Genomic DNA, 10,176 nt, shown 5'->3' with positions numbered 1-10,176 from the left:
AAATGCAAATATTTGGCCGGGTGCGGTGGCTCACGCCTGTAATCCCAGCACTTTGGGAGGCAGAGGTGGGTGGATCACCTGAGGTCAGGAGCTCGAGACCAGCCTGACCAACATGGAGAAACCCCATCTCTACTAAAAATACAAAATTATTCGGGTGTGGTGGCTGCCTGTAATCCCAGCTACTAGGGAGGCTGAGGCAGGAGAATCGCTTGAACCCAGGAGGCGGAGGTTGCAGTGAGCCGAGATCGCACCATTGCGCTCCAGCCTGGGCAACAAGAATGAAACTCTGTCTCAAGCCCCTCCTCCATCTCTTGCCCTCCACAGACTTGGTAGAAATATGTTCAGTATAAGTTTCATGCAGTCTAGGTGTTTTAGGTACTCAGGTTATCTCAATGAACCAAACAGACCAAAAAACAAAATGGAGCAAAACAAAAGAAAAGAAACCCTGCCCCTGTGGAAGCAGAAAGCATGCCCTGGAGTACAAGATAATATGTAAAGTGAAGTAAGTCAGCTGAAGCAGGGACTCACAGAGGTGACTGGAAGGATGACGTTTCAGTGATTCATCTCCAACCCACTTTTCTGCAGTGAAAGACTGGGAGGTTTCTTTCTGCTTTCTGAAAAGAGGTTTCAGTCAACCACATCTGACACTTAAAGGATATTGGTGCATACACTTTTGATCAAGTGCTTACAGGTGTTAGTAACCTAATTTTTATTTTAATAATCCAGATTTATTTATTTATTTACTTACTTATTTATTTTGAGACAGAGTCTCGCTCTGTCACCCACGCTGGAGTGCAGTGGCACAATCTCGGCTCACTGCAAGCTCGCCCTCTCGGGTTCACGCCATTCTCCTGCCTCAGCCTCCCGAGTAGCTGGGACTACAGGCGCCCGCCACCTCGCCCAGCTAATTTTTTGTATTTTTAGTAGAGATAGGGTTTCACCGTGTTAGCCAGGATGGTCTCAATCTCTTGACCTTGTGATGCGCCTGCCTTGGCCTCCCAAAGTGCTGGGATTACAGGTGTTAGCCACCGTGCTCAGCCATCCAGATAATTTTTAAGTGATTCCAGATAATAGTAACAATGGATAACATTAACTCTATATGTATAGCAGATAAAAAATGTTTCCAGATATTATCTCATTTGATGGTTATAGTGCTCTTGTGATTAAAGTAGGAAAGGTAGCTTTTTTTTTTTTTTTTTTTTTGAGACGGAGTCTCGCTCTGTCACCCAGGCTGGACTGCAGTGGCCGGATCTCAGCTCACTGCAAGCTCCGCCTCCCGGGTTCACGCCATTCTCCTGCCTCAGCCTCCCGAGTAGCTGGGACTACAGGCGCCCGCCACCTCGCCCGGCTAGTTTTTTGTATTTTTTAGTAGAGACGGGGTTTCACTGTGTTAGCCAGGATGGTCTCGATCTCCTGACCTCGTGATCCGCCCGTCTCGGCCTCCCAAAGTGCTGGGATTACAGGCTTGAGCCACCGCGCCCGGTCGGAAAGGTAGCTTTAATAGGCCTTTTTAAAATAAATAATCCTAAGGAATGCTGATTGGATGGGCTAGAAAGGACCAAGCTTGCTCTCGAATGCCCTTTTTTTTTTGTTTGTTTTTGCTTTTTTGTTTTTTGAGACGGAGTCTCGCTCTGTCGCCCAGGCTGGAGTGCAGTGGCGCGATCTCGGCTCACTGCAAGCTCCGCCTCCTGGGTTCACGCCATTCTCCTGCCTCAGCCTCCTGAGTAGCTGGGACCACAGGCGTCCGCCACCGCGCCCGGCTAATTTTTTTTTTGTATTTTTAGTAGAGACGGGGTTTCACCGTGGTCTCGATCTCCTGACCTTGTGATCCGCCCGCCTCGGCCTCCCAAAGTGCTGGGATTACAGGCGTGAGCCACCGCGCCCGGCCTCGAATGCCCTTTTTTAAGAAGTCCGATGGCCCTTTCATGTTCTGTTGATTCCTACTAGGAATAGAAAGGCCTTAGCCTTAGACGTTTCAGTTTCGTTAAGGAAGTATCATACATTAAGTCCTAATTTATTTTGTACAGAAAGTAGCAATTAAGCATAGGAGAGAAATAGGAACATGAATAGTTGGAAAAGTCTACGTGCAAAACCTAGGAGTGGGGCTATACTTTGCGTTAAATTATTATTATTATTGTTATTTTTGACACTCAGTTTCACTCTTACCATCCAGGCTGGAGTGCAATGCCACGATCTCTGCTCACTGCAACCTCTGCCTTCCAGGTTCAAGCGATTCTCCTGCCTCAGCCTCCCGAGTAGATGGGATTACAGACACCCATCACCACGCCCAGCTAATTTTTGTATTATTATTATTTTTTTAGTAGAGACAGGGCTTCACACGTTGGCCAGGCTGGTCTCGAACCCCTGATCTGAAGTGATCTGTCCGCCTCGGCCTCCCAAAGTGCTGGGATTACAGGCGTGAGCCACCGCGCTGGCCCTTTGCATTAAATTAAAAATCACCATCCTGGCCAACATGGCCAACAAAACCCCGCGTCTACTAAAACTACAAAAATTAGCTTGGCGTGGTGGCGCTCGCCTGTAGTCCCAACTACTTGGGAGGCTGAGACATGAGAATCGCTTGAACCCTAGAGGCAGAGGTTGCAGTGAGCCGGGATCACACCACTGCACTCCAGCCTGCCACAGGGCAAGACTCCATCTCAAAAAAAAAAAAAAAAAAAATCAAAGTCCTTACTTTGCATCATAATCCGCTAGGTGCAAAGGTCACAAAAGTGATTAAGAATAGCTCACAATCTAGTGAACTGGAACCTAAAAATACTGATTAGGGTTTACACTGGCAAGTGCTCAAAAAAAGGGTAGTTCAGGTAATTGGATCAGAAGAGAAGGCAAAAAGGCATGACGTGTTTTTGAGAATTAGAGGAGCCCTCAAAGTGTATTAGTTTGATATGCAAAATGCTCGATTGAAGATATTGTCCTTTAATGTATTTGAAAATTGGGACAAAAATAACTTTTCGGCCGTAATAACTATGCTCCCCTCCCTTTTAGAGTTTGGAATCTGTATCTTAGAGGCCATACTTGAATGTGGAAAAACTGTCTTTGTATTAATGTAACCACTATCCAGTGATAAGACATGGAACAGTGTAATAACCCCTAAGCTCATCTTATAACTGAACAGATAGTTGGCAGGGAACTTGGATTTGAACCATGCCTATGCCACTAGCTGGTTGTGTGACTTTGAGCAAGTCACTTCTCAGGATATCACGTTTGCCATCATTAAGACGAGTGTGATCCAAAGGTCCACCTAGCCAAGTTTTGTGAGAATGATTTGAAATGCCTGTGAAAGCATTTCCTCTAACACGTCTGAGGTGCTTTTGTTATGTCCAGGTTCTTTCCGGTCTTGAAATTTTGTGCATCACGATCCAAAATGTCTTAAGCATCATCACAAATGCTTGACCGTCCCTCATGAGCGGGTGGCGCTCTGCACTGCCTGGGTCTGTACAACAAGGTCTTGCAGTCGAAAGCCACACACTCTCGGAGTGCAAGAGGGAGAGAGAGGTCTGCTTCAGCAGGGAGAAAAAAGGGCACGAGACTGGACAGGTCCTGCCACAGGAGCTCTCCTATACTCACGCGCAGTGGTCGCTTCTGCGGGAATGGGCGGCAGTGACGTGCCCACGTCGGGTGCGCTGACGTTTGCGAAGCGTGCGCCGCCGGCCAGGTCCGCAATAGCGGGGTGTGCGTCACGGTCTGCGCCGCTCGCGGAGCCAGGACGGGGCGGAGCTTCCGGCTGTGCTCGGGTGGGCTAGTTTACCCGCGGCGGAGGGTAACTTTCCGGTACAGGTACTTGAGCACTTGTCTGGTCCCTGGAGGTGTGGCATCGAGACAGTTTTCTAGTCCCGTTTACAAAATATCTTCCCTTTGGCCATACAAGTGGTGACTGCCATGTCGAACTCGCGGCTCAGGTCCCGCCGAGACGCCGGGGGTGGCGCTGGGGCAGCCGGCCGGGACGAGCTGGTGTCGCGGTCCTTGCAGAGCGCAGAGCACTGTCTGGGCGTCCAGGACTTCGGCACCGCCTATGCCCACTACCTCCTCGTGCTCAGCCTGGCGCCGGAGCTAAAAGACAACGTGAAGGTGAGGGTCCTTTTTTCTCACTTGCTGGCAGATCCAACGTCCTCGTAAAAAAAAATTAGGGGGAAAAAAAAAAAAAAAAGGCAGAGGGGCCAGGATTCTTGGCTGGGTGGTTGCTATCAATATTTACTGTTCACCCTTGACACCTTTCTTTTATTCACACCTACGACCTGCCCAGAGGAAAATCCTGCAGTCTTCACCTTCGAAATATGTCCAGAAATCTTATGAGTTCTCACCATCTTCCCCTTTACTACCCTGGTTTGAGCTTCAGTCATCTGCTAGCTGTTGCAGTCGGCTCTCAACTGAGCTCTCTCCTGCAGTCTGTGTCAACATAGCTAGGTTTTTGCAACAAAAGTCAAATGTTGTCATTTCTCAGTTTCAAAACTTCCATCTCATTTAGAATTCTAAAGGCCCTCGAATTGGAAATGAGGTCTCACGTGATCCTCTTCTCCCTATATCTAATTTAAGCATGCCCTGGCTTAAGGGCTTTTGGATTTGTCATATTGTGTGTAGTAGGAATATAGCGGGCCTCGAGTTGAATAAAGTGTAATTAGCCTAAAGTGGTTATCATTTAATGATGCATTCTTTAAACTTCAATTATTGGATTATTTGCAACAGTTATTCTGTTGAAATGCTGTACTTTTTTCAAGTACTTTTAGAATCTAAATTATGAAAAATGATTTAACTTAAATTTGCAATTTGCTTTATTTAGGCTGAGGGTTTCTCAACCTCGGCACTATTGACATTTTGAATGGGATAATTCTTTGTTATGGGGGGAGGGACGATGTCCTGTGCATTGCAGTATGTTTGGCAGCATCCTTCATCTCTACCTACTAAATGTCTGTAGCGTCTAGATGTTTGTAGTTCATGTAAACTTGGTGTAAATTTCAGGACCAGCTGGCCTACTTTAGGAGGAGATGATATGTTTAGATACAGTTTGCTTCTCTAGGTAGGCAGCAATAGAAAAATGGATCAACTCAGGTGATCTTTCCTCAGTTACTTGTTTCTTAGTTTCCTCTTCTGTGAAACAGGGACACTGCCTGTCTTAAAAATATTTACTGTGTATTGGCCTGGCACGATGGCTCAAGCTTGTCATCCCAGCACTTTGGGAGGCTGAGGCGGGCGGATCATGAAGACAGGAGATCGAGACCACGGTGAAACTCCGTCGCTACTAAAAATACAAAAAAATTAGCCGGGCGCCATGGCGAGCTCCTGTAGTCCCAGCTACTGGGAGAGGCTGAGGCAGGAGAATGGCGTGAACCTGGGAGGCGGAGCTTGCGGTGAGCCGAGATGGCGCCGTTGCTCTCTAGCCTGGGCGACAGAGCGAGACTCCGTCTCAAAAAAAAAAAAATAAAATAAAATTGCTGTGTATTAAAAGTATATTTAGGCTGGGCGTGCTGGCTCACGCCTGTAATCCCAGCACTTTGGGAGGCCGAGGCGGGCGGATCACAAGGTCAGGAGTTCGAGACCAGCCTGGCCAATATGGTGAAACCCCGTCTCTACTAAAAATCAAAAAATTAGCCTGGCGTGGTGGCATGCACCTGTAGTCCCAGCTACTCGGGAGGCTGATGCAGAAGAATCGCTTGAACCCAGGAGGCAGAGATTGCAATGAGCCAAGATTGCGCCACTGTAATACAGCCTGGGTGACAGAGTGTGACTCCATCTCAAAAATAAAAAAAAAAAAGTATATGTAAAATTTGTAGGGCGATGCCTGAAATTCAGTAGGGTAAGCAACTAGTTCTGTTTCCTGCCGAACAAATTGTATTTCTTTTTATGGGCCCCTTGTAGAAATCTCATTTCCTGCTACTCTATTCTCAATACCCAAACTCCAGCCACACCAAGCCACTTATCTGTAGACCCTCTGATCCATTTCATATAATCTGTGTGGGTTTTTTTTTTTTTTTTTTTTGAACAGAGCCTCACTCTTACCGCTCAGGCTGGAATGCAGTGGTGCGATCTCGGTTCACTGCAACCTCCACCTCCCAGGTTCAAGTGATTCTCCAGCCTCAGCCTCCTGAGTAGCAGGGATTATAGATGTTTGCCACCATCTTTGGCTAATTTTTATATTTTATATATTTTAGACCATATTGGCCAGGCTGGTCTCGAGCTCCTGACCTCAGGTGATCTGCCCGCCTTGGCCTCCCAAAGTGCTGGGATTACAGGCATGAGCCACCGTGCCCCGCCAGAATCTCCTTTCTTATCCTTGTCTCTCTAGTAAACTCCCTCAAGATTCAGTTCCAAGTATCAACTCTTTTGTATAAAATATGTGAAGATGATTTAAAATGTTTTAATTGTAATGCTGTAATGACTAAAGCTTTCCGTCTTTTCACAGTGTTGCAGCATGGAGAATGGCTGGAGGGAGATGCGATTGGAACTAGAGTGACAGCGTTAAGGCTGTTGCTGTAGTCCAGCAAATGGTTAGAAGGGCCAGATTAGGTTGTAACTGTGGGATGGAGAGAAGGTAACAGATTTAAAGATATTGAGAGAGCGTTGGCTAGGTTTGAAACAGTGTATGTGGAGTTAAGGTACCATTATAAGGTGATTTTATGGTTTGAGGTTGAGTGGTATCTTAATCTTATGTCTTGTATCAGAGGAATATGATGAGTTCAGTTTAGGACATTTTGAACTTTTCCAAAATTTTATGTTAAATTTCTCTCTATAGGGCCTCTGTGAGGATAAGAACAAGATTTATGTTGCCTCAGTTCTTTGCACAAGGATTGTTCAGGAAATATTTTAGTTGTACTACATTCGGAATGGCTGGAGATCCATTGCCTGGTTGAAATGACTATTAGGAAGTTGTATCTATGAGTCTGAGGTTCAGAAGAGAAGGTCTTGACTAGAGATGTAAACGTAGCATCCATCAACACATGGGTGATAATAAATGCATTAGGGATGGATGAGAGAAAAAAGAAGAGAGCCAAAGACAAACTCTAAAAACACAGGAACCCACAAAAATGAGGCAGCTGGAGAATAAGGAGAGTGTGATACAGCATCTAAGAATGGAGGGAGTTTAGAGAGTGGTCAGACTAATTCTGCTTATTATGGCCATGTAGGTGGTAAAATTCATTCATTTGTGCACTTGTTTAGAAAACAGTGCCTACTAAAGCTAAATGAAATTGAAGGTGATCGTTCAATAGTAATTAAGTTCTGTTGCTTGGAATCTTCAACTAATGTTGTATATTCTTTCATCTGTTATGTTATTGACTAATTCATATTTTTTTCTTATTTGTAAAGGAAACTTTTCAGTACACACTTTTCAGATGGGCTGAAGAGCTTGATGCTCTCAATCGGATACAAGACTTACTTGGTTGCTATGAGCAGGCCTTGGAACTGTTTCCTGATGATGAAGTGATTTGCAATAGTATGGGGGAGCATCTCTTCAGGTTTGTAGTGATTTTAGTATTACTTGTTAAGAATTATTCTGTATTGGGCAGGCGCGGTGGCTCACACCTGTAATCCCAGCACTTTGGGAGGCCGAGGTGGGGGAATCATGAGGTCAGGAGATCGAGACCACGGTGAAACTTCGTCTCTACTAAAAATACAAAAAATTATCTGGACGTGGTGGCGGGCGCCTGTAGTCCCAGCTATTTGGGAGGCTGAGGCAGGAGAATGGCATGAACCCGGGAGGCAGAGCTTGTAGTGAGCCGAGATTGTGCCACTGCACTCCAGCCTGGGCAACAGAGCGAGACTCTCAAAAAAAAAAAAAAAAAAAGATTCTGTATTAGTCTGGATAGGGATAAGTCATACAGTAATTTTAATAGGGAAAGTTTAATATAGAGAATTATTAAGTAAGGAGAACTGAAAAGAATAGCAGATATATAATATCATAACAGTTTTAATATTATGTAATGTACTACATAATAGCCACTGCCCCTAGGAGTAAGAGTATCCAAGGAAGAGTTCCCCTCACTGGGCTGAGTTCTATACCTTATTGAAGAGGGCACAGCTGTGCTTCTCAGGATGGCAGAAAAGTCACTGTAGTGCCTTGCCAGGGAACTTCTTGTAAATTTGTTTTCTGGAACTGGCTATAGTTTTGCCATTTGGGGTGCTGGGGTGCCAGAGAAAGCCTCATGGGGAAGTATCTCATCAGAGGTACTCCATTACAAAACCATGTAGTAGGGTAAGGGGCCTTGGGGAAGCTACTGACTCTTGGATGCTGCTAGCTGCCATGCGTTTCAGGAGCTTGGTTTTAGAGAAGCCCTAAGCACACTGGAATCCGGAAGCAAAACCCTTTCTTCCTACAGTGTCTCTCCAGCACTTTTCGTTTTTTTTTTGACAGAGTCTCACTTTGTAACCCAGGCTGGAGTGAAGTGGCGTGATCTCAGCTCACTGCAACCTCCACCTTCTGGGTTTAAGTGATTCTCGTGCCTCAGCTTCCTGAGAAGCTGGGATTACAGGCGCCTGCCACCCCAACTGGCTACTTTTTGTATTTTTAGTAGAGAAAGGGTTTCACCATGTTGGCCAGGCTCGAACTCCTGACCTCAAGCAATCCACCCGCCTCAGCCTCCCAAAGTGCTGGGATTACAGGTGTGAGCCACCACACCTGGCCTCTAGCACTTTTTTTCTGAGACAGTGTGTCACTGTGTTACTCAGGTTGGAGTGCAGTAGCACCATCATGGCTCACTGCAACCTTGACCTCCCAGGCTCTGGTGATCTTCCCACCTCAGCGCCCCTCACTTGCACACCAGTAGCTGGGATTGCAGTACGTGCCACCACACCTGGCTAATTTTTTGCCTTTTTTGTAGAGACAGGATTTTGCCATGTTGTTGCCCAGGCTGGTCGGGAACTCCTGGGCTCAAGCGATCCTCTGGCCTCGGCCTCCCAAAGGGCTGGGATTACAGACTTGAGCCACCACACCCGGCCTCTCCACACTTTTTACCAAAAAAGCTTACCATTGTGCCAACTGGTGGGAGAATATTAAAGGGCCAGATACATTTTTCACAGAGCAGGTAAAAAAGGGTGAATTTGGCAATAAGTTGATAACTTATATGTTGGGAGTCTTGGAACCACTCCCAGATTTGCTGATTTGCTAGAGGGGCTCACAGGCCTCACCATATAGTCCTAGGCATGGCTCTTGTGTATTACTGTGAACGGATGCAAAGCAAAATTTGCAAAGGGTAAATGTGTATTGGGCAAAATGTAAAGGAAAACCAGGTGCAAGCCTCCAAAGTTCTTCTTTTACTGAAGTCACACAAGATGCACTTCATTCCCCCAGTGAGTTATGACAACACACGTGAAATGTTGCCAACCAGTGAAACTCATTAGAGGCTCAGTGCCTAGGGTTTTTACTGGGAGCTGGACACTTAGGTATCCTCTGTCTGGCATATACTAAAATTTTAGATTCCCTGAAGAAAAGCAGGTCAGGTGTTCAGCATAAACTGCATTGTTTGTATAATCAGTTTAGGCACACTACCAGTTAGGATAGTGAGAACCCTCCCCAAATCCAAATTCCCAGATGCCAGCCAAGGGACACTTTTGTAACCAGGCCTTTCAAAGTATGGCAGTCAGCCCCCTGCTATGTTAACTCTTTCTGCATACTAGTTCATGTGCATGAAGAATTCTGTGAAAGTATAGGAAATAAAATGAAAGGTTAACATTGCTTCTGAGTTTGAAAGTTTCAGAGTAATGGGGACTGAGCATGGTTCTGCCAAGTTTGAAAGTGACAGTTGCTCACATTCCTAGGAATTTAGTTAATGAATCTCATTTTAAATGTTCCTTTTAGGTATTTTCATGCATTTCCTCACTAATTGCTTTCTCTTTCCCTCAAATCACATCCAGCTGAAAAAAACCTTAATATTATGAATACTGAACTACAAAATTCCTAAGTGACCACAGAATTTCTCTTACTAAACGTATCTTGAGTTCCTCAGCTGTTAATCAATCTGCTACCTTTGTCTCTGGTGCCCACGGGGCCCTTGAGTGGCTCACTGGACTGTACAGTGAGTAATAACTCATTGTTTATTATGCTTTTTTTTCTGTGTGGAGAAATAATGTTTTATAAATAACTTTTAAGAAGAACATGGATCATTAACCTGACAAATGTACTCCTCTGTGATAATTAATGTAAACTCTTTATATGGTCATTCACAATAA

At 45.4% G+C, this 10,176-nt stretch overlaps 1 protein-coding gene across 2 annotated transcripts in view; it reads left to right on the top strand.

Annotated features, from left to right (window-relative positions):
- The first annotated feature begins 3,721 nt into the window (after nt 1-3,721).
- Nucleotides 3,722-10,176, top strand: part of PRMT9 (protein arginine methyltransferase 9) — a 46,048-nt gene continuing 39,593 nt past the window's right edge. The window contains exons 1-3 of one of the 2 annotated variants that reach the window (XM_065545563.1): nt 3,722-4,086; nt 7,318-7,466; nt 8,829-9,032. In XM_065545563.1, coding sequence (XP_065401635.1) covers nt 3,898-4,086; nt 7,318-7,466; nt 8,829-9,032 — 542 coding nt within the window. In that variant the 5' untranslated portion in view covers nt 3,722-3,897. The remainder of the gene's footprint in view (nt 4,087-7,317; nt 7,467-8,828; nt 9,033-10,176) is intronic. The other variant, XM_005556039.4, reaches the window with a different exon arrangement.

This window comes from Macaca fascicularis, chromosome 5, assembly GCF_037993035.2.
Source record: "Macaca fascicularis isolate 582-1 chromosome 5, T2T-MFA8v1.1".
Taxonomy (NCBI): Eukaryota; Metazoa; Chordata; class Mammalia; order Primates; family Cercopithecidae; genus Macaca; species Macaca fascicularis.
This window is presented reverse-complemented; position numbering and strand designations above follow the sequence as displayed.